Source organism: Bacillus rossius, chromosome 8 (genome assembly GCF_032445375.1).
Source record: "Bacillus rossius redtenbacheri isolate Brsri chromosome 8, Brsri_v3, whole genome shotgun sequence".
NCBI lineage: Eukaryota > Metazoa > Arthropoda > Insecta > Phasmatodea > Bacillidae > Bacillus > Bacillus rossius.
In genome coordinates this window covers 47,568,711-47,594,973 of record NC_086336.1, presented here as the reverse complement: position 1 = coordinate 47,594,973, position 26,263 = coordinate 47,568,711, and the positions used below count along the sequence as shown (strand labels likewise).

Sequence of the window (26,263 nt, the reverse complement as noted above, 5' to 3'; positions counted from 1 at the left end):
GTAGATAATTTGAAAAAAAAATTCAAACAGACACCTTTTTCTTTTAAATTAATTTGTTATTGTTTAATAAGTGCTAAGAATATTCAATTAAATAAACTTATTACGACTACCAAAATTATTTTAAGATATAGTATAAAATAGCATTTTTATTTGGAATATAAAGGACATATATCAAAATTCGTCTCCAACGTATTAGTTTTTTTCAGTAATGCTTAGTATTACTTGTAAAGAAATTCCTAATTTTTTTTACACTTTCTCCTATTCCCACAATAATGCCTATGTAAAAATTCAGAACTAAATAAATATGGCTATATCCGTAACCAAATGAAACTAAACTCATCTCATTTTATTTTACCGTAGATGTGAACAGCAAAATAACAATAATTTTAATTTTATAGTGTATTAAAATTTACTTTTCCAATACTGATTTAGTGGATTCCATTACATTTTGTTTGGATTTTTAATAAAATCAACCCCTGTAACAACTTAATTTGTGATATTTCGGAGAACGTTAAATAAGAGAAAGTAGTTAAATGTATGCTTATTAATAATTTACAATACCCATCTTAAATTAATTTTGACTTGAATTGAAGATTTTTTAATTTGTAAAAATATCTTTACAGTTGGTCCATCCTTAAGACGTAGAACTACAGCACGTAGTAAAAAGAGTTGGTAGTTTTTGTATGTTTATGAATTATACGGCATGATAAGCTTTAGAGATACGACTTTTATAAAATAATATTTACCACTGCGCAAAATACATTAAATGGATTGTGATAAAATATAGCTTAGTAATAATATATCTCGTGAATTAATATTTTGGATATTTCTTATATTTAGATAAGTTTACATCGTTCCATCTGAAATTATTATTTTACGAAAAATAAGTCAGTGATTCAGCTGGAAATTTATTCAAAATGAAGTATTTTATGGAAAATTAAATACAAAAATTATTTCATTAGACTTTTTTTTGTGAAAAATGACTCCAAATTTTGCACGGACCGATTCAATTAACGTGGAAATTACTTCAAATGTTTTACCACACAGGTATTGCATACTTTTAATTTCGCATCCTATGGATTGTGGACTTGACAGTCGTGTATTCAAGCATTAATCGAGTTAAAATGTGTACAAATAAGTATTGTGAGTGGGGGAGGTTAATTTTTTCAATTTGTTAATTTCTAAAGTGTTTACTTAAAATGTGAACGCACTAGGCCCATACCGACTCGACTTTTGTGAGTTAGGATGAACCACTTAAATACCTCGCCGAGTTTTAAAAGAAAAATTAAATTTTTATTTCGTTCAGTAGGCCTATACATTAGTGCTTCATAGTTGCTCAGGGGTTTTAGACGTCGAGTTAAGTGTGTCCCATAGCTCGTCATGGAGAATATTACAGCTCCTCTGCAATCTATTTTCAAGTCTTTCCTAAAAGCTTTTCGAGCTCTTGCTGAAGCAATATTAGATTATGTTCTGCTACCGGAAGATAAAATATCGCGACTAAATCTTTTAAACGACAAATCTAGGTCACTTTGCCGTCAATGATATCATGCTGTTAGTGTAAAAAAGATTTATTTTGGTTAGGCCACAGCACCAGAACTGAGTCTTTCAAATTATTTACGACAGGAAAAAAATAAAGCGGGGTTTTATAGCATCACTAGTACCAAAATTATCTTCATAAAAATTATTTTAAGGAACGTGATAAATTTAATTCATAGGCTACATAGATATTCTTGCTCTCTCAGACACGTGACTGCTTCTATGGAGGTTGTCGTATACCTTAAAAGGCAGGTAAATGTTTTAGGTAGATTTTGAAGAAATTCTAACTATTGTACTATCATAGCGCGACTTCCAAAAAATATTTATGTAGCCTTTCGTTTCATGGTCTATAGACCCCAAAACCATCGTCAACTCAAAAGTGTATATATATATATATATATATATATATATATATATATATCACAGTTTTGTGGATACGATAACCGCCGCAATATTTCACAAATCTCTTCCAAACTGATACTTAAAATCTAATTGTGGAAAATCTCAATCAAGTTCGTTAATGGGCAATATCCGACCAAATGGGTAGAAATGGGAAAGGTCTTTTGAAAAACAGAAAAATCGCTGTAACTTCAATAAAATGAATTTGAACGTATTATAACTCTTAGGAGTAATACCAATAACTTTTGTCTAAAAACATTTGTGATACGACCAACCATAATTCCAAGGGGTGGAAACAACAAGGGTTTGAGGACAATAAATATCATAACTCTTTCCGTATGCACACCATCGAAATCGTTCAAAGTTTTTGTAAATCTTATAAATTTTATTTTTACTTTTGTCTGAAACATTTTTGTTACGATGAACCATTGCTACAAGGTGATGAAAATAAAGGGTTTTAAAATAACAAAAAAAAAATCCGCACTTTGTACACTATTAAATCCATTTCTTTTTATTATAAAAAATATTATCTACAACTTTTGTCCAAAAACATTTTTATATGACCATCCATTAATGAAGTGGGTGGAAAATAACAGGGATTGGAAATAAATAAATTTAAAAAATCATAACTCCCTTAATATATAAACTATTACATCTGTTAGAATTGTTTTTAAACTGTATTAATATTACCTAAAACAATTTTCTGAAACAATTATTTATACGACCAACTATGACTGCAAGGGGTGGAAAAAAACAAGGGTTGGAAGACAAAATTTTTCATAACTCCCTTAGTAAGAACACAATCAAATCCGTTCAAATTGTTTGTAAATCTAATAATTTTTATCTAAAACTTTTGTCTGAAACAATTTTTGTTAAGATGAGCCATTCCTGCAAGGGGTTGAAAAAATTCAGGGTAGAACTTTAAAAATTAATAATTTCTGTACCATGTACATTATCCAATTCGTACTAATTTATTCCAAAAACCTTTAATTATTATTTAAAACTTTTGTCTGTTGTTGCGGAATAGAATAGTATTCCTCAAGAAAGAGATGTGCGACTGATTAGATTCATGAATGATCATATGGAAGCAGTAATTAGGGCATTTACCAATTTTATTTCTATATGTAATCAATTGTCTGTTTCTGTTTGTAAAATTTTGCCTCAATAAATATTTCTTTCTCCTGCTACAGTTAACTTTTTTTTTTAAACACCGATAAAAAAATACACAACTAATATTTTTTTTTTAAGTTGATTTAATCACCTTTCAAATTTGAATAATATTTTCCAATAGGTGCAAGTTTTGTGATGCTGTCTTTCAAAAAAACGTATTCAATATTTTTTTTCGTTTTTTGATCAGCCTTTTTATGTTTTAGTATAAAGACACTTGTGAAATTCGAAACAGGCAATGTACAAAAACTAATATTTTAAAAAGCTTTTCCGAAATCGTTTACCTCTTTGCAAACGTTGGACACGTATACTTATGGGGTATATAGATAAAGGAATATTTGAAAGACCCCACCCGGAAAATGGAATCGTGCTACTTTTGAGATGAGCTCATGCACTTTAAAAAACATATTGATCCGTCTTGTTAACGTCCTGATGACCGAAACTCACGTAAACGTTCCGCTGATGGTTTTAATTACTGCGCAATCGGTGACGCGCCATACCCAGTAGGTCTGCAATCAACCCGCGTCGTTATTTCTGATGTTGTGTCATCGAGCCGTGAAAATATTCGCAAATGTGAAAAATCACCTAATCAGCGAAGCCCAACACTCACACCTTTAATTAAAAATACTATAAGAATTTACGAAATACACATAACGAGCAATTAATGAGGAAATTATTTATTTAGCCCTACAGCATGTTACGCTGTGGTTGAGCCAGTCCTACGGTAGAATGAGTAAACAATTAAAATTGTATGATTGTAATTAGAAGAAATAAAGTCGTTAGCAAAACGTTTAAAACTTATAATTGTTAAAAATGTAGGATTGAGCATTGTGAACAAAAGAAAATCTTTTTCGAAATAACCGGCCGTGCACAAAAATCTACATTGTGTCTTAACAGAATTTTATTATAAATTTTATTTTCGTTATTGAACTTTATTTTTAATGTTAATGAAACGGAGGATTGCATTCAATACCGTGCAATTTAAATTTAAATATAACTTACGTCTACAACTAGATAAGCAACAAAATTTTGAAGCACTTTACATATTATTGTCAAGTGATTTTATTTCAAGTGAAAAACCATTATTATAATTGCCTTATTTTCTGAACGTTTGAATTTCTATATGGAAATTGATTCTTTCCGAAATTATCCTAATTATTTTGTTGTTTGTAATGAAAATCTTCTTGAAGTAAATCTCTCGAATAACACACCATTGTGTGATGCGGGAGTTTCCTTGCAACAAAAGTTCACAATAGGTACTAAAGTACATCTGAAGTACATGAAGAACGTAAAAAAAGTAAAAGTGAAAATGGTTGATTTTCCAGTTTCTCAGCAAGGTCATTGATAATATTTATTAATAAATTTTATATGTATAAAATTAATTAATGGGCCAAACATACAGTCCTAAAAGACGTTAATGATTTTTTGTTTTCATATGAAATCCCTGTTTTAGTTTAACTTAACGAGAAAAATCGTCGTCTTCATATTTTAGTAGATATAGTCAGTGTCATGAGACAGAACTCAATTTTGACAATTCTCTATGTACCAGTGGTACCCACTTCCAACTGTCACATGCAAAGCAGCACATGATGTTTGTTTACGAACACTAACTACCACATAAGTAACAACACTGGCATAAAGATTCGTTGACTTTTGAGAAATGTTAGATTTGAGACAAAATGCACAAGAAAGACTGAAACATCAAATAGGCCACGAAGATGGGCGATTACGTAATTGCGTGGCAATTGTTTTGTTCCACATATTCTAGTACTCTCGGGACAATGGTGGTTGGGTGATGGTCAGATATCTCGTCTCCGGTCAAGATGATAACGAGTTCTATTCCCTACGAGTTCAAACCAGATATTTTTGTCGCAAGTGTACACAAAAATTTTTTTTGTACTTTTACAAAAATTCCTTTCGAAATCAGTTGCCAAGAAATAGTCTGTAGTACTACAAGAAAGGTATTGTAACTTTGTACAACATGGTTATTTTTGCATATATGAGATACTATTTTTGAGATAATACTGTGTATTTCTTACTAAAATTATCACAATTTTATATTATTATTGATTTTTCAGTAAAATATTACTTATTTTAACCATTAACATTAAAAAATATTCTAAAATTTGACTTTATTTTGTTGTATCATGCTTATTGTGTGCGCAGTTAATACTGTACAGCTGTTCAGGGAAATTATTACAAATAACTTCAACCATTGAAGGTACTGGAACAACACAAAGCATAAATTTATGGGCAAGATAGTAGTTATAGAGTTGTTTTCGTGAAAATGAACAAATGTACAAATACCTGTAATTTTACACGAATATTTCTGTTCCATATTCAAAAAACATTTATAGTGTGGGAAAATTGGCGGACGCTATATAGAGATGGTGTATTTTTTTTTTTCTTCTTCTTCTTCTTCTTCTTCTTCTTCTTCTTCTTCTTCTTCTTCTGGGTACGCCCGTCTTCCCCAAGAAGTTCATTCCCGCGCAAATCTAATTCCCCGCTTCACAACTTATCCTTTTTGTAAAGACTTTGACATCGTCACAAATTCATTAATTCTCTGTGTTCCCATTGTCCCTAGCCGGACGTTACATCCGACAATTAATTAGGAAACCACACCCACATTGCAGAGTCAGGTATCCAGGTGTCTTCTAAGCTAAAAGCCAGAAAACCTTCACCCGTGCATCCAGCAACACGACTGATGTGAAATGAAAGCGATATATCGTCAAGGTTACCGCCTGGCTGCCAAACGGTGCGCAGAACTACAGGTGTTAACGCGCCATTTACAAACCGCTCAAGATTTATTAAAAGTGTCTGATTACAAATATAATTTAAAAGCCATTTGAACTTTATATCGCATACATTTTTTAACGGCTGTGTATTCAACGTGTACTTTTGAGCAAGGACGAATTTAATTTTTTTTTTTGGGGGGGGGGGGGGGGGGGAGGGAGTAAATTTCCCTCTAAGAGCCGAACCTTGCAAGAAATGGTATGCTGTTTATTAATACCAACACTTAAACATTTATCAAAGAATATATTGGAAAAAAATATTTCGTATCATTAATGAGAAATTTATTTTGCATTTCCCAAGGAATTAATCAACATAAAGTTTGGCAACGCTGCTTGGTAACTTTACTGTATTAGTTGGATTATAACTTTAATGGGAAGTTAATGGTTATTTCGAGGAATTTCTCGATATGAAGTTGGCAACACTGCTTGGTAACAGCAGTGTCCGAAATAATTGGGAGACTTAAGATGCACATAAAGTTCTGTCATTCCCGATTACACCCGAAAATTCACCTTCGGCCAACTTCGGGATTTGTTTTATTTTTGCGCAGATTAGCTACATTAAAACACTTTAAAACACTATGGACGGTTAGTTAGGTTAGTATAGCTACATTAAAATAAACAGATTAATATAAATATATAAAAATAAACCCGAGGTTGGCCAAAGGTGAATTGTTCGGGTGTAATCGGAAATGGCAGAACTTTATGTGCACCTTAGGCTTCCCGAAATAATTTCGCACACTGTAAAAGTAAACAAGCAGCAGGACCGTGGTAGTGAGTGTTGTTTCGGTAAACTATGTTTTATTGTGAGCTGTTTGATGCAATGATTACTGCAGCATGGTTTTATAATAAGTACATAGTATCCTACCTAGGTTCTAATATTCTCAAAAGCGTAGTGGCAAAGTGCATGATTATAAATTTCAAGGGGTAATTTTTTACATGGTTCAAACCTCATAAATGCAAAATTTTCATAATTTTTTTAATTAACAGATTTATGGATTATACATATTTCACTGTATATATATAAATAACTAATCATTTTCATTGTGTAGACCTATCTGCTAGCTATAATATTATTAAATACATAGCTCAGTCCACTGGCTTCATTATTTCATTATTCCATTTTCATAAATTTTACAGGAATCACAAAAAAATATTTTATAGCCACATATCATGGTTTGAATTTTTTGTTAAATTTTATTGGGAAGGAGGGAGGTCTCCAAGCATTTAAAACATACTTTGAGTATTTTAGTATTTCTAGGTTACCTAGATTTTGTAATTACCCGGTTTCGAATCCATGTGAATAATTTTCTTTGGTAAATAATTTGAAATTTCTCTCAATTTATTTGCCCAATATCTTTTTAATACCCCAAGTATTGCATTATACTTGATCTGAATTTGTTTTTTTAAAAATAATGAAATTAGCTTTCTAACAATATTTAATTTTTTTTAGGTTAATAATTTTTAATTATGTTTTTGTCAGGTTGGTATCATCAATATGTTTATTCTTTATTGGATATTCTATGCCCGGGTGCCCATAAGCAGGGTTTCGTCAATAATGTTCTATGTTTTAGGTTTTAGAAAATAAGTCCCTGACGTGTGTGTGTATATATATATATATATATATATATATATATATATATATATATATATATATATATATATATATGGTAATTTTGTTGTTGTTGTTGTTGAGATTATCTGAAGGGCACCGATTCCCCCCCTCTCCCCAAAAAAGAATTATCACTGGATCAGCCCCTGTTTTTTAGACAGAGAAAAAGTCTAAAACAAGTGTTCTACCAGGCTTTTTTTTTTTCAGGTATGAGAATGTTGGTATTCAGTAATGTCAGCGGGATAGGTACGTCCAGGACTTTTGTCTTTTGATAATCATAGTTCGGAGACACCCGAGGGACCGACAAGAAGATTGCGTGCCAGCTCCGTAATTTGTTGTGCGTTAGAGGCGAAACGTTGTGTGTTAAAAGTGAGCCCCAGCGTCGCCCTTAGCGACCCCTGCGCTCTCGCGGCGCCCAGGCGGGCGGCACTCTCTTAACTGTCTTCCACCGCGGGTGGAATCAATCTTGGTGTTTGTCTCGAGGCCACACTGACACCGCGCCTCCCACGGCAGGGCCCGTTGTTTGCACACCGCTCGAGGCCTTCAGGTGCGTAAAGGTCAACAGTGGCTTGGTTACACGCGAGATGTGGGCGGACGAGCTCTTTGGGGTTCGAAGCTCAAGGTACACCAGAGAGAGAGAGAGAAAAAAAATTGAGTGTAATAGAGAGAGAGAATTAGAAATAAATGGTGAGAGAATGCGTGAGAGAATTAGCTAATGAGCATGAGAGAGTGAAAGAGAGAGAATGCGAGAGAGAAAGTCAGAGAAAATGTGAGAGAGAACACGAGAGCATGAGGTAATGTGAGAATGTTAGAGAGGATGTGAAAGATAACGTGAGCGTGTACGAGAGAGAACGAGAATGTGAGAGAGAATGTCAGAGAGAGAATATGTGTAAGAGAATTTGCTAGAGAGAGAGAGAGAGAGAGAGAGAGAGTTCGTCACCAGTTAGTTTATGTATTTAAAAGTCTTCGATCTCATACTGTAAGTTGATGATTTAATTTTTTGTTTTGTGGCATTTCTCTGCTTGGAAGATTATGACTCTGATTTTAAACACGATTCCTCATATGCATTTGTAGTTATGTCGCAAAAATTTTCAACAGATATTCACTTAGATTAACATGATTGGTGTAAAAATTTACAAGTCACACAAGTGTTTATGATTATTATCACTTTCACGAGTTTTACACCCTTTATTCTACAATTAGTGAATATCTGTTGAAATTATGTGTTGTAGCAAGGATCAAACCACGCTAACTGCTATTATTTTTGTAGCAGCAAACCACGGTCTGATTACCATTTTTATTTTGCTGGGTGGATCTTTAGGTTTCACCAGTTTATTAGAAATAAACAAAAACAAGGTGTGATTCCGTCTGAAATATAATTACTCCATACTGGGGAAGCTTATAACAGATACAAGAAAATATTAACGTACAATATTAATTACATTCTTAAACAGCTCTCAGGTATATTCAAAAAAAATTATTGGCCGGCCGTACACGGAATTATCAAAAGTTTCATTTACTAAAAATACATAAACCAATAAAAAAAAATACAAATATGTTTAAACTATCCCAGTATCCTATATACTTAAAGTCCAGAAATTATGTTTATTTAATGAACTGCATCTGACGACGTAATTTAAAGAAAGTTCAGAAAAGGGTCAAAAGATACAGAAGCACCGGAGGTCGGGGCTTCGTTTCCCGGAGATCACGCGGGAACATGATGCCAGGGCGCTTGTGTCCTGTTGAGGAAGGGAGATGAAAATGCCAATTCGGCGTCCGGCTCTCGGACCCTGTCTGGAACAGTCCGAATCAAAACTGATCAGAACTTGTACACAGACAGTATACGGGGCAGAAAATGCCCGGAAAAGTTAAGGGGAGGTTGAGGAAAGTCACGGATCGTCACTCACCAGACAGGGAGTTGGCTTCTATTTACCGATGCGTCGCCCGCCAGGAACTGGATCCCGCGAATGCGCGGATGGACGCGGATGTTTTCTTCATTTCAACAGAAATAATTTAAAAGAAAATAACTATTACACTTTGTACTACGCAGACGGACTAAACTACTTGAAAAAGATTATAGGGATAGCATCCCTTATTTATTATCCCCTACTTAGTCGGTTGCGGCCGGATGGAAGTCTTGTAGTGCCTCGTCGACTCGCCGATAATCGCAAAATGGTCCGTCTGCAGTAGCGACGCGAAGTGTCTCTCGAAGAACCGCGTCTCGTAATTAAAAGTAACTGTTCTATCAAAAGTGGAGGTGGGGGTACTGGGAGTCCGGACCGAAAGGTTCCGAAGTTCCCCGAGTGGGCGTCATAAAAAAAACTCTGACTGATGTCTCGAAGTTGGTAGCACTGGCCGACTTTAGCGCTACCTGTTGAGGGGTGTCTGGAATAAAAAAGAATCGACTCGCCCAAGGCGTCTTCTGTACTAAGGGAATAAAGAGGCAGTCAGGTGCTACACTCTGGCGGCTTACAGGGTAAGTTGGCTGGGCGGTTAGCGAGTTTGCCGCTAGATATCGTGTGCGGTCCATCTTGGCACACAATTTTTTATGCAAGGCGTCCTTGGAGACGGTCGCTGTCTGCTGGGGTTTCTGACCGGTCATTGGCCTTAGACGAATTCTTAGAACTGAAAGAGGGGGGGTGGAGTAAAGGGGGGCAGAAAACGCAACGACGCTGGGAACAAGCATGCATGACGTGCTTTTCGAGGAGAGAACCTAATACGTATTCGTGACGGTAAAGGCTATGGTCAGCTCGTCTCTGAGAAATGGTAACAGCTCGTCCAGAGCTGCTGTAGACGGTTTCGGTCATGAAGTGAAGTAACGTTACAGGCCTGGGACGTGCCTGTAAGCGAGGGAAATTTTAAGCGAGCTGCCAACAATGTCTTAGATCTGCAAAAGATCCTATAGGTCTCTGGGAAAGGTGCTTCAGACTACTGGCACAAAGTTTAACTTAGGGGAGTACACCAGACTAACAAAGTGTAAATCGCCCTTTAGTAACCAAATTATAGAGCAAATAAAATTTCCAAAAATAATTTAAATTATATAAAATTAGAAAAAAAATGTGTCGAAATTCCTAATTTCCGGCCAGTTTGATTAAAAAACGAAAGCATTTTGTTAAAATAAAAATGAAATTGGTTAAAAATAGTCCTTAATTAACAGCAAAAAAGAAAAAAATTAACAACAAAAAAACGAAAAATTGCGTGCAAGACCAACATTTAAATAAGGGACTATTTCCTTAGTTTCCAGACATTGTACAGAGCTTCGTCGAAAGGAAATCTTTTCTTGCAAAACATTTCAAAACAATTATCAAAATTTCTATTACCTAAAACCTTTTCCAAAGTTTTTCTTAAATAAATAATGAAAAAGTTCATTAACGAACTGGTAGTATTGTTTGTCAACCAGAAAATAAGATGTATTATATATATTCACTAGCTGCCCGACCCGGCTTCGCACGGCTATACTAATGGAAAAAATTAAGCCACATCTCCCATTTACAGTAATGGTAAATAAAAAAAATTCAGTGAAAATTTATTACAATGCTGTATAATGTACCGGAAAGAAAATGAATAACACCGATGGTTTCCCGACTCGTGCACGCAACGTACAACTGATGTACCCGTACTTCGCTACGGCAGTCTACAGGCAGATCACTCTTGCGCCGCTCATTATACATGCCCCTTCTTGTGGGTACGCCACTGCCGCGTGATGCCCGTTGCCATGGAGACGCAGAAGGCATGAACAATGCAAAATCCTGTTCCCATGCAGACAAAGTACCCACTGTTGCCTGGTTTTAACCACCCATGGGATCTAATTTTCGGAAAATGTCATTCTGCGTAACGTAAGGAACATTACTGTGAAGTTTCAATTCTGTAAAATATATATGCTTGAAAAAAAAGGGCAATAAAAAAACAAATTAAACACAGAGAGAGGGAAAAAAACAATAGTTTAGGTTTGCGATTTAAAGTGATAAAAAGTATTTAAATACTAATTGAACTCTTATGAGGGTACTGATTGCTTCTTTGTTATCACACGGGTGTTTTTTACTTGTATGGGAAAATTAAGAATGATAAGGCATCTAGTGCGTGGCAACAATGTTAATAGGCAATAGGAAAAAAAACTTCTAGCGCCTGCGGCATTGTCAACACACACTTCGTACGTGTACTGCATGTTGTATCTAACCCCCTCCAACGCATTTGATTCTAAATTGGACTTTTAGTAAGGATCCCTAATGTTATTGATAATATAATAAAGCCTATAGCCTTCCTCGATAAATGTACTATCCAACACTGAAAGAATTTTTTGAATCGGACCAGTGGTTCCTGAGATTAGCGCGTTCAAACAAACAAACAAACTCTTCAGCTTTATAATATTAGTATAGATTCCGTATTATTTTTTTTCGAAGTCCTTTTAATTTTTTTTCCGAGGCTTGCAAATAAATAAAAAAACAATTTTAATTAATGTTTGTACTCTTTTGTGTTTCAACGTGGTTAAAATATTGCTTAGAAATATAAGTCAAGATTATTTTTCTCTTTAGAATCAAGTTACTGTGTGGCAACAAAGTTTGTACACACAAACATGCTGATAAAGGGAGATATTATATACGAACATGGAACAGTAGTTTCTGTTTAATGCTCAGTAGAAATACACTCTCTATGAGCATTTACATACCTTTAAACCAAATAATATATAACAAGTACTATTAGTTCCTGAATAGAATACAGATATTTACAGTTGTCTCTAAATTGGTTTGAAACTTTTGTAAAAAATTCATCATTAAAGGCGAGACCGCCTACTTAATAAAATTAATCTTCCGGCATGTTATTGCATCGTTGATTTTTTTTAAACAGCGTTCAATATGAGACGAAGCTTTTGAAAATTTGTCATTTTCACCAGTAAAAAAAAAAAATTGTAGGTAAAAATTATACATATATAATTTTTACCTACAGATATATATATATATTTTAAACAAATATATATATATATGTGTTAACAAATATTTGTGAAAACTATTTTCTCCAAAAGATTAACTGAAATATGATTTTAACATGGACAAAATGAAACACAAAATATTTTTTTTTTGCTCAAAATTTACCAATGATTTTATGTTAGACCTTTTAATGTAATTACTGCAGAAGAAATGTATTGTAAAAAAGTTTTACAACGTTTCACATTAAATAAAAATGTCTAGGCTAAAAAAAAGGTTTGATGCAAATTAACTTTTTTGGCTTTCATGTGTTAGGACAGATGGTTTTGTTCCTATCAATTGAAAACCTAACCCACGTTTGTGATTGAACTATTTCAAAATGAAAGAAATTATTACTTTTAAATGTCAAGTTATCATCAGTTCGCTTTGCCGGAGAGCTGCGGGCCTGAACGTACCACATTCAATGACTTAGTCGACAAACTAATTCAACAGAGATCTTCGGCGTAGCTCCGGCCACCTTAGAGGAGCTACGACGGCTTCGCGGGACAATGCCAATTAGCTCGACAACGGTCCCGGAAATTAAAATCAGCGCAGGGTTTGCGAGCGCGTCCCCATTACTTTAAAAGGGATTAAACCTAGTTTTGTGCGTAAAGTTGTGAAGCGGGGGGGTTGGGAGACGTTATTAAGCAGTTATGGCAATGAAACGAGACCACATATGTGCGAGCCCCTCCCAGCTAGGAGAACTCTTTGGAGAGAAATATGGAGAGTTGATTGGATGTGGGAGGGAGAGGCAGCAGTGGACTCTGCTAAAGTCACTATCTCCCTGGGGGCCTGGGGGCACTCCAACCCGAATTTCCTCCCCTCCCCCCTTCACAAACGTGTTACCCTTCTCCCAGCTCGTTTAATGGATGCCGTATATATTCGGCGTTAAGGGGGAAAGTCCTAAGGCAGCGGGGGTTCATTACGCTTTGCAGCCTAAGTTGCGGGGAGGGCCATTTACAACACTGCAGTGTCCCCAACCGGTCTCTCCCTTCCCCCTCCCTTCCCATAAACCTCGCACTAGGGGGATGGAAATGCAACCCCCGTAATGTACCGCATTAGCCGGGTTCTTCTCGGTCAACCCACACATTCAATTTCGGCGTCCATTAGCAGCACGTTGGCCGAGAATTCGAAATGCAACGTTCGTTACTTTAACAGTACCTTGCAGCTTACGTTTCATTGATTGGTACAATCCCCGAGCTACAGTCCAAGTTCGAGCGTGAAACATGAGAAAATAAACGCCTCGTCTGGGTGTTGTATGATCCAAAACTTCAATAGTTTTGTGTAAACTGAACAAATTTTATTTGTTGGTCTTATACCCGTTTTTGACGTGATTTTGCCAAATAAATTATGACCAACCCGCTTCTGTTTTATTTGCGAATTTCTATTTTCTATTGCACCGAAATTCATGCTCAAGTTGTGTGTGTTGGTCATTTAAATCTCTAGCAACACTTTAATAAAATAATTTTATAGTTAAAAAGTAACACTTTAGGTGCGTCCATTATCACATTTGTGTTTGTGTGTATGTAGGTCAGACAGTGTTTCTTTTATTTTCTCTATACGCGCGAGCACAAGGAATGAAGATATTTCTCGTGCTTAAGGTAAATGTTTGTTTATGTTCAATGTCCATAGCGATCTTTCCCGGTAATGAAACGGGAAAATTAATTTGAAACATTAAGTGCATATCAGTTCTCATGGTCATGTAAGTTTTTCTGTTTACAGCTATATTACAAATTGCCTTAACAAAAGAAACACGATTCAGATTTCAGCCTCACTCGCCATTTTATATGTTTTTTTTTTACATTTTCATGTTATTATTTTTGGATCCAGAGAAATTATCGTTGTTGTCCAGTTATATAAGCAAAGTATTTTTTGATTTTCTGAAACATTTTATCGCCTAAAAATTAGACACACGGGCTCATAACTAAAACTTTTCTTGGGCTTCGTGCGTCAAGGACATTTATTAATAACTAGCTGAACCCGCCCGCTTCGCTGGACGTGAAATAAGTTAACTGCATTGAATGCAAATAATTAAGTAATGACTGTTATACGCAAGACCCCCATTAAAATTCGTATAGTAGTTGTGTAGAACACCGCGTATAAACAGACAGACGGAGAGAAAAATAACTACTATTTTATTATAGTAAGACAGATAGAATATTCTTACATGTTCGCATCCATGCCGTATATGAAAAATCAGCATGCATAGCCCTATACCTATAACTATAAGTAGAGACCCGGAAAATTCGCGGGTTCATTTCGTGTTATGCTAAAATTCAAATAATTATACCTCAGTGCTGCTTCTGTCATTGGTTCACTGTTAATCTGGAGGACTGAGGGCCAATTAGAGACCCTCACTCATAGAAGTGTCGAATCACAGGCCACCCAGTCTTGACGACTCACAAGTCAGCAGCCAATGAACAGTTGGCATTTGCCCGAGTGTGTAGAGGATATTGGAGTCTATCCTGGAGGTCATTGAACCCGCGAATTTTCCGGGTCTCTAACTATACGTATCTGCTGCCCACGACTTTTTCCGCATGGAATTTTGTATTATCTTGCACCATTTAGAAATTTGAACATTATAACATAACAGTTGATACAGTTGTAGTAGTTTTCTTATGTTCACAAATGATAATTTTTCTCACCTATATTTCAGTCTTTGCAATAAAATATGTTACTACCTAAATTTGGGGTAAATATGTTTCTACTTTCAAATGTAATGTCGGGAAGACACTTCATAAAATTTCTTTGTAAACTACATTTACTGTTTTCCCGTCTTGAGCTAGAATGTAAAGATTGTCTCCATTATTGACCCGCGAGCAAGCCACATACATCTGGCCGTGGGAAAAACAATCAGACCTTAAGTCGACACCAGCTGCCTTAAGGCTCTGACCCTGAGACGTATTTATTGCCATCGCGAAACAAACTGCTATTGGAAACTGTGTGCGCTTGAACCCGAACGGGAAGTTATTCGGAATGATCGGTATGCATGGTATGAAAACAGTTTCACATGAGCCATAACCAGTAAGAATCTCAGCTTCGATTATATTTCGTTGTAGAGCAGTTACTTTAAGTCGGGTTCCATTGCACAATTTTGGGGGAGTAAGGTTCCTCAGAAGCATTATTGGAACACCGACTTTGAGAACAATTTTTTGAACAGGAAGACCACTTGCAGTGAGAGAACTCAAAAACTCAACTGGATAATTAGTGGCGTCGTCCTGATTAAGGACGCTGTTAAACGATGTGTAAACCACTTCAGCCCCATTCAATTAGTTTAAAATTTTTTCATTGATTGCAGCAGCTTGGTCATTTCTTGGAGTGAGTATGGCACGTTCACATAACCACGTATGTTCCTGATGTTGTATGTTTGACAGATCCCCGAATACCGAACGTATGAGTTCGTCTTCCGAAGATACGACTCTGCCAAGTATTTTTTGAAGCGTCACCTGACCGTGTTGCTCAGGGAGGGCACCTTCTCCAACTTTTAATAGAACACCAGAAAATTCTTGCACATGAGAATTACCACCCAGCTGTGCTCTCATGTTAATTGTTAGTTGCAGTTTTTTTATTTGAGACCAGAGGTAAGAATTCTTCAGTGAAGCTTTGATTTCATCGGCGCTAGTCCGTCGACTTGCAACTGGTAGAGTTTGCCGAAAATCTCCAGAAAAGATTAGTGTGACATTCCCCATAGGCATTTCATCGCGCCTAATGTCCCGTAGTGTCCTGTCCACAGCTTCAGCTGCTTTTTTTATTCGCCATCGTGCATTCATCCCAAACGATTAGAGAGCAATCTTGTAACACTTTTGCCATATCAAAATTTCTTGTTATCGAACATGTTGGTGATTCATTAGTGTCTTTATGAGAGCAGATTATCATGAAATAAATCATTCAACGATAAAAGCTGTTTATTTAATTTAATTAAGCAGATGGGTTCACCCCAAGGAGAATATTGACGCGGCGAGACCTCGTGGACATAGAGAAATGACACACACTCACTATTTATGTGTCTATGAAACATGATTTTTTTCTGCAATTTAAATTGTAATATACAAAAAGGGTATTGAAAATTGAAACAAATATGGCGACACTATAAACTGTCAGGATCTGTATTTTTTTCTTACTCTCTACTTAGTTCCTTACAATAGCAAAACTTAATGGCTTCTTATAATGATTATATTGTATGTCATAAAATTAAGATTTATTTTCTTTCCTTGAGCCGATTTTGATGAAATAAAGCTTATATTTCTTTCTCTACTACGCTCAAGTTAACTTGAAAACCCCATTAAAATTCGTATAGTAGTTTTGTAGAACACCGCGTACAAACAGACAGACAGAAAAAAAAAACTACTGTTTTACTATAGTATAGATAGAATATAGATAGATTAATCTTACGTGTTTTATAAATAGGGTAAATAAACTACGTCTTTCATTATTTTTCTTTTTTTCTTATTCTGATTTCTCTTATTTCTTATTCTATACTTTTTTTCAATTTTTGTATTTGAAAACGGGTGAAATATTGTTTTTGGGTCCATGATAACGTAACTATTATTCTATTAATAAATGGATGTAAACCTGCTTCTCGTGCGAGGGCTTCTGATTTCCAGTTCCGGGATAAGGTTTGTGTGTGTGTGTGTGCATCGTGTAGTTATGTCTATATATATATATCAGAGTGAAAGAATGCCAAATCAACTGTGTTAATGTCAATAAATTCTCATTAAGAGGGGAAATTAAAAATAAATAAGTGGCCAGATCATTTGACTGCTACTACGTGCCGGCGGGTTATTAAACCTGTGTATTTATTTGACAAGTGGGAAAAATGGAGGACGTTGCGGTGAGCATGTTATCCAGTTTTTCTTTAATCTCAATCATTCATTCCGTCAATGCTTTATTATTATTATTATTATTCTTTTATTCACTAGCTATGGTGCCCAGCTTCTCACTGGTAAATGATTTATGTATACAGTTATGGTTGAATACATTCGAATTTTAAGGCCAAATTCGATTGAGGCGATGCTTCGTATCTTCTAGCTACATTCAAGACTCGAGTTTAGGTTTGAGCTTCGCTAAAGGATTGACTTACACTTGCCAGACATAATTGAGCAAAAAATATATGAGCGAGTCTTTCAGTACCTGCCAGTGATGCGTAAACATTGAAACTCGGTAACGAGCAAATTCATGTGTTTTTATGTTGTTCATTTTGCAAATAAACTAACTTATAATACGAAAGACTGACAGTAAATATAACGTATAATTTAAAAAAATGCATAGCGTAATAAATATACTGAAAATAAAACATTCACTTTTTAAGTAAGACAATTTCTGGACGCGAAGCAAACACGTACTTTCTGCGCCTACCGCTAGAATTCGCTGTCTGAATCGTTAACGTTTCTTGCAAACATCACGCGCAGATAGCAGCATGCAACAATCGGAAATTTTAAACTACTTAAATGGGCTCCAATAAAAGTGGAAGAAAAAAAACTAAACGAATCCTAAACCCTGGCTTCGGACTTGATTTTTGACAAAGAATGTTTATTTAAATACTGCCCATCTTGTAAATATTCACAAAACAGTCAATACTATAGTTTACGCACACATTAGAATTAATATATTCTATAGCATGACTAAAATAGTAACCTGAAACATTTTAAAACATATATTATAGACTAAGTATATGTTTGTGTATGTGTTTTCGCTTAAAAGACTAAAATCAGTCTGTAAATGTTTCCTACAAACAAACTTTTACATTATTAAGCTTATTCAACATTATTTTATAAAATTGTTGTATTAAAATGTTATTAAAAATTTTAAAAGCTTTACAGTGACGAGATATGAACCACGCGCTCTATCAATGTGCCACTAAGCGTATTGCGAATTAAGATTGAGAATATGTGTTATTATGATTGTATTGTCAGATTTCTTATATATTTTATAACGTGAAATTACTTTTTTACTATGGCTATTTTAGTTTACCAAATATATTCCAGGGTATTTTACTATCATAAAAAAAACATTTGACGCACCAATACGTTGGTATGGCCCTTAATATTTATGAAAATTACTACATACTTGTTTATGTTGTTGCACGTGGGTCCACCATCGAGTTTACACATTTACGTTCAACGAATTCCGTTCCATTTTTTCCAAAATGCTCCTAATAAATACCGTATACTGAGATTTAAGGTGTTTACAAATCAAAAATAAATCAAAACCAAATCACACTACTATAATAAAATACGTAAAACAAATGTGTAAGTAGGATTGAGGTAATACAACCAAAACCCAAGGGGAAAAAATGAAGTTACAAACAATTTTTGGAGTTTAAACAATGAGAATCGCACACCTAATCGAACAACAAACAATTCATCGTGTTCCTTATCCAATACGCCAAATAACATAAAAATATTCTTAGCAATTGTAGGCTACTTTTGTAATAATATTACAGGAACTGTAGGTAGGTACTTAATGCAAAAATACCCATTCAGCAATCGCAGAGTTGGGTTTTGTTACTATCCTACATGAAATATACATTTTTTTTTCAATGAATAAAAATTAACCTTTGTCCTATTCCAGTACCTAAAGTAACTAAATACCAAATTTCATGAAAATCTGCCTTAATTTTGGTGTCATGTAGTGTACGTATTTACTTACGTTCGTGTTTTTTTTACTTTTTATCTCTATTTATCGTATTATATGGCCTCCATAATTATGATCTCCATATTGACCTCCTATGTCAATAAAACTTTAAAACTTCAGGCGCGGTTTTATAAATGAGTGGAAAAGGAAGGAAGAAGGTATCTATACGAATATATTTTGGATATAGGCTACCTATTTATGATAAGGAAGGTTACAATAACCACCCCCATCTGATGACCATTAGAATTTTTTATTTTATTTAAAAACATGAACTTATTAAGTGGATAGTGTCACTTATGAAAGGTATATTTTTATACTACTATTGCTAATGTTTATGTCCCAATATGTGTTTAAAGAGAACACGGTAAAATAAAATTTTGTACACTCACAAGAATGGTCCTTCGAAACTCAGTTGCCAACGATATCACTTGTAAAAACTATAAGGCAGAGTTTTGTATATAGCCTTTAGTATTTTTTACAAAATCTCTCTCCTGCAGTTTTACAAGTGATGTCGTTGTCAACTAACTTTCCAAGGTTTTTCCTTGTAAAAGTACAAACATTTTTACAGTAAAGGCTACTTTCTAATCGCGCATTATCAGTGGTCATAAATTTAGCGACACTATAGTAATTTTGGCTGGTTAACGAGATGAGTTATTATTAAAAACAAAAAAAAATTCTAGTGCCATAGTAGTAGAGACCGGAAAAATTCGTGGATTCATTTCGTGATAGGCTGAAATTCAAACATGTGTACAATTCTGCTGGTTCGGCTATTGGCTCCCAGTTTAACTGGAGCTCTCTGGGCCAATGAGAGACTATCGACCAAAGAAGCGTCGAATCACAAGCTACCCAGTGGAGACGCCTCACAATTTGGTACCCAAATGAACTCGCGTGTTTACTTTAGATGTGCAGAGGATAACGGAGGCAATCCTAGAGGTCATTGAATCCGCGAATTTTTCCGGTCCCTAGCCATAGCGGCACCCTGCCCGTCCCTGACTCCGCTGCTGGCGGTTAGGCGCTTGTTGCCGGCTCACCAGCGAGTAGCGCGGCTCGTTCTGGTAGATGGTGCCGACGCGCGTCCAGTTGAATTCCTGCAGCAGCCGCAGGCGCGGCGCGTTGAAGGCGTTCTCGCTGGGCACCACCCGGAAGAAGTTGGGGAAGTTCTCCTTGGTGAACATGGGGTGCGTGTCCGCGTACGAGAGCTGCAACACAGCGCACACGCGCCCCGTGACACACTCTTCCCGACCTGCGACGGGCGTTCCTGCTCCCGGGACGGTGCTGCCATCTGTGGCGGATAGAGCGAACCAGAGTTCACAAAGCCAAATGGAAACTTCATAGCATCAACTGTCTAACGAATTATTATTTTTTTTTACAAGAAGGGCAGTATTTTAAGTTTTTTTTTTAAAATTTCGGTCTGCAACTCGGATGATTAGATAGTCGACGTAGCTGCTCCGGCAGCGAATTCTAGCGGCGGGTGCGGAAACTACGTGTGATTCGCGTCCATAAATGTGGTTGAGGAAAAAAAATACGTATATTTACAATTTTGTGTCCGAGTTTTTTTTTTTTTTTTTTTTAATCTGCTCTTTAACGAGGTTTAGATGTTAACATATCTCTGGCGAGTACTTGAAGGACTCACTCGCATTTCTTTTGTTTGTTTTTCATGGGTGACGTTCCGAGAGACTGATTCGGACACCGCCTGCCTGGGCTGGACGCTAGCTCTGTCCGTCCGTCCGTCCGTCCGAGATCCGTCAGGTCGTGTCCGGAGCACGGGCGCGGGCAATAGTCCGGTGATTAATGATCACGGGCGCGATGGCCGGAGCGGATCGTCTAGAGGGGATGATCCGATGATCTGATTGGCGGGGGGAGGTGTGTACCCCTCTATGTGCCAGCAGCTTGGAGCATCGAGAAGGGGGGGTGGGAGGTTGGGCCCCGTTAAACTGCTTATCAACTCTAGCTGCGCGCAGCTAATGACGGTTACGGCCACCAGAGCCGGTCCTCACAGGAGCATGATCCACGCGGAAGACGCGTTTTTTTTTTTAAATTCATCTGCATTGCCGGGCGGGCTTAAAGTCTCATCGCCGGCGAGATAATTAGGTTCGCCATCTTCCAACGATACAGAACAGTCTGTTTAGTGTAGCAAATCGCCTTTGGCCCGTAGGACGGAACCATCCCAGCATTTATTACCTGCAGAGACTTTTAGGAGAGAGAAAAAAAAATGCCAGTAAGTATTTTCAGTACTCGCCAATGATGTGTTAACATCTATCCTGTGTAACTCACAGGTTCTCATGTTGCAAATGCACATGTAATATGAAACTCTGACATTAAATTATCGTAGAATTAGTAAAGATACGCCAATTGTGCTTTTAACTAAATTTCTGTAGGGTCTACACGAATTACACGTAGTTTTCCACACCCACCGCTAGAATTAACCACCGGAGCATCTACTTCGGCTATATAATAGCTGATCATTACAGCCGAAATTTTATACTTTATTATGAAACAGCTCCGATAAAAGCAAACAAGACTTGAAAAAAGGGCTAAACTCCGGCTATGGACCTTATTTTCGACAAATATTTTTATTAGAATGCTGCCCATCTTGTTAAAATCTCTTAAACAGTTCATACTATACAATTTAATTTTGGCTTTGTAAACTTTTTTTTTTGCGCCATCCACCGCAGATGACGGCGCCGTATTTCAATTTTACTTTCAAAGCGACTTACATTCTATTCACGAAATTACTTATACAAAATGCCGAATACAGAGTGCTAACACATTAAACATTATATATACATATATTTATAGAAAACTGAAATCATGATGGTCGCACCTGGTGAAGGAGAAAAGAGCAAATTTTAAGTTATCCTATTATGTCATCATACTGCCTATCAGTAAAAATTACTGTCATAATATACCTTCAATAAATATAACTATCCATACAGAAGTTAATCATACCATAATTTGATATTTTTCCCCGCTAAAACTAGACTAGAATATACAGATGACTGGGGTTTATTCAAAATAACTTCTCAATAGTACAGCCTTAATATTTTTTTTTTTTAATGAAACAGACTTATTCATGTAAAATTACAGATATTTGTAAATTTGTACCTTTACATGAAAACAACTGTATAACTATAAAATAATGTTCGCAATTATACTGCGTTCAGATTATTACCCGGGCATTTACGCTCTGTGTAGTCCCAATATATCCAATAGTTAAAAGTTATTTGTAAACCGTTCCCTGAATAGTTTCCCAGTATTAACTGCACACATTAATAAGCGTAAGAAAACAAAATAATGTAAATATATTGATATTAGATATTTAATGGTTTGAAAATCATATGCTTAAATTAATAATTAATTAAACTATAAAATAAAACATAAATTTTCGTAGATAAATGCTTAGTATTAACTCGAAAAAAAGTATTTCATATATTCCCTGTGTTGTACAAAGTTGCAATATTTTTTCCTGTAGTATTTGTTAGCAAAAATTTCATAGAAACAGTTTCAAATGATTTTTTTTGTTTAAGTACTGAATATTATTTTTTGTATGTACCATAATAATTTCTAGACTGACTATTTTGAAATGAATGAGAGAAAAACGATTAGGAATAAAGAAAGTACTTTTCAACGAAGAATGCACATCGCATAAACTAAGGGATGCAAAAAGTTTTAAAAAAACGCGTGATAATCGTAGAAACTATGCCTTCATCTGACTATGAGTCAAGCGACCTGTTTTAAAAAGAGTAAACGAGTATTTTTTTCCAGTCCTTGTAAATTAAGGACGGAAATTAATCAAGATTTTTTTTTATAATTAAAGTAAACGTTCGTTCGATTAACACTATCACCTTCTTTTCTCTTGAAATTAAGCGCCTGCTCACCTAAACAACCTCTGCCCCGATCGACCTGAAATGAGGCGAAGCGAATCCAAAGAGATTGGAGCTCTAGAGGATGTAAAGACGACGAGAAAACACACCTCGCATCCGCGTTACGACTCCCCGGGAAGTGGATGAAGACATCATCTTGAAAAGGAAGACTGTTAGAGGGGAAAAAGCTTCTACGGGCATTTGGCTCTTTGGAAATTAAAGTTCTTGAAAACATCGGGCACGTGGTTACGCACGGACGCACAGAGAGGATTAAATGCTGACTCGTTTCTCTCGGGCGAACGAAAACCACTCACAAAAAAAAAAAAAAAATGCTGAGTCTTAAAATAGATTCTCAATCATCAGAATCTAGTAACAGTCAGTTTTTGCGTACTTTTCATTATGAAAATTATTGTCTAAGCTAATTCTATTTCGAAGTAAAGGAGACATACGACAATGTTTCTTGGGATACATTTCGTGAATACATAATAAGTAAATAATAGACGTATTAACGGTGGGAAACATATCAAACAGAAATATGGGTGAATATAAAATTGTTAGAAATAGTCAAAATATAATTTCCTCAAAGTTGGATTGATTTTTTTTATTGAACCACAGCTAAAATAAAGAGCTCTTGTATTAAACAGACTAAAGTTTGGATTTATCATTGCTCTATAACACACGGCGCAAGTTTAGAAGCAGTTTTATAATCAGTTGCAATAACACCAGTGGGGATGAAACGGTATCCCAGTATTTCGACACTACCACCTACAGTTAACATGTGAGAGGGTCTTACAGAGGTTTAATTACCACCCAGGTGAAAAGCGCTGTGTGTGAGACAGTATCGATATATCGACAACGGCCACGCTGGAGAGATTTTTCATTCCAATTTTTGATCAACTTAGCCATGAATGGTAAATTTAAAATTTAGCTAATTATAAATTTGTGGAATTTACTATAATTGTCAATCAAAGTACTTCACATAGTTAATTAACGTGTACAGCCAGGGAAAATTAAGACTGACCTTACAAATAAGTTCTTGAGAGAATAGGATCTGTTTCCGAGGTATTTTTTGTTATTTTTTATTTATTTTCAAAGATATTCAACTATATGTAACGGTGAAATTTTTATATTGTGGCAAGGGCGTATCCAGAGACGGTGTCAATGACAGGCAGCTGCACCACTTTTTTTTTTTTTTCGGAAGTGGGGGAAAAACCTTCAAAAAGCTTAAAATTTCTGGAAAATGTGTTTAAACGTTGTTTACATATTTCAGTGCTTAAGAAAATTGACTATGAAATAAAGAAATTTCGTTATCTGTGAGAAGCACATAGTTTACTTTTTCAGCTGGGAATGATTAAAAAAAAATGTAAGTATTCATAAAAAATCGAAAAAAGTCTATCGTTTATATTAAAGTTTAGGGCGCAGCGTGTAGTCTAGAAAAAATTGTATCACGATCAACGAGTCATGAACAAACACAGATTTACGCGTTTGTAACTTCGAAGCCACTGACTGTGACATATTCTTCATCTGGTAGAGTGCGCTCAAGTGATTCTGAATAGTACCATCTCATTCTGGGCCAAAACTACTTTTCCTCAGTACCTCGATAGCACTCACTTTGACAAGCTTACAGCATGCTTCTTTCAACCATTGGGTAGAAGAAATGTTGATTTTTTTAAGCATCTGAGGAATTTTTACGAGAATATACTGTTTTGTTGGTCTGGTTCACGTTATAAAAGCACTTTATGGTTGAATAATGAAGAATACTTCAATTTCGTAACATAATTACACTTGGAAATTAACCCACTCAGGAAAATTACTTTGACAAAAATGTAACTATCATGAAATAAAATGTATTTACATAGAGCTTGAATTAATTTGTATCAAATAAATGCAATATGCGTTTATTTTCCTGTAAGCATTTTTCCGTGATACAACTATAGGCAAAAAGAGTAGAAAAAACTTTATATAAAATATGCTTTAAATGTAAAAGGAAAAAAATATATAAATTTATCTAAAGATTACATAGACCGTTTCACAATTTCAGAATTTATAGACTATAGCAAAAATCTTGACAGAACTTTCCCGTTTGTAAAGAAGTAATTCTCTAAACACAACAAGAACGTTTTGGTTGGTGTAGACAAATGTGCAAATATTATAATGAAAATTAAATCGTGTAAAATGTATACAAGGTTTTTTTAATAAGGATCATATATTATAAATAATTATTGTTAACCTATATAGGATATAGTTACGCTCATCACTTCCCACTGATTAGGAAACACCAAGCGTATCATGAATCACGGACATTAGCCTACTCTATAGAGATGTGTATAAAATATAAAATGGAAGTTTAACAATACAGGAACATTTGAAATACAGCTACATAAGTGAAACTCGCCTTAATAAATTAAAGTGTTTTTTATTATATTAAACATTTTTCAATTGGCTCCTTAGATGCCTTACAAATAACTATGCTTATAAATACTAAAGAGTCTTATATCTCAGAAAGTTTAGCTATAAACGAAAAAGAATGAGTATTTTTCACTTTTTGGAAATCTAAGTTTGTGTCACTAAAATTCTTTTGATGATATTTTGAATTTTGTAATTATGGCCTTTCTAAAATCTTTGTTTTTATTTTTTAAATATGCTTATATATGTAAAGTTAATAATTTTATATAAAAAGTATGAAGTTGTTTGTGTATGTATATAATATATGTTTGTATACCCAAATGTTTTTGAGAAGATTTGCGTTTTTTGTTGGATACGTCATTCTGAATTTTTATGTTATATTCTACTTTTGTGGTTACTATTTTTTTTGCTGCTTAAATTATCGGGAAATAGCACAGATGCACTTAATATATTTAAAGTTTTTTAAAATATTTTTTTTCAGAACATATGTTTAAATAAATATATCAAAAATAATTTTCATTTGCACAATATTAAAATCAATGGAAATTTTAATAAAACGTTTTGTTTATTCAATTAAAGTGTGTGTTATATTCATAATTTTTCAACGGACGCCTTAGATGAGCAATTTTAAGTTAAATTCAGGAATTGTTTGTTATTTGGCATCGGTAACGGTCAGTCATTTTATTGCTTGGTAATGATTTTGTGTTTCAGACAATTCCCACTGCGAGTAATTACGCAGCGCTATAATGGTTTTGATGTACCCTATGACGTACTTAATGGACATGGAGTTATGCTGGTAGGTTTCCTGCTTGGATTCGTCAAAGCGAGAGCTGAGAGAGAGAGAGAGAGAGAGAGAGAGAGAGAGAGAGATGAGTGCAAGCTGGGAGAGATGAGAAC

At 35.2% G+C, this 26,263-nt stretch overlaps 1 protein-coding gene across 1 annotated transcript in view; it reads right to left on the bottom strand.

Moving 5' to 3' along the window:
• LOC134535367 (gamma-aminobutyric acid type B receptor subunit 2) overlaps positions 1-26,263 on the bottom strand; it is a 328,071-nt gene that overhangs the window by 222,180 nt on the left and 79,628 nt on the right. The window contains exon 4 of the mRNA XM_063374439.1: positions 20,129-20,296. Within this exon, the coding sequence (XP_063230509.1) occupies positions 20,129-20,296 (168 nt within the window). The remainder of the gene's footprint in view (positions 1-20,128; positions 20,297-26,263) is intronic.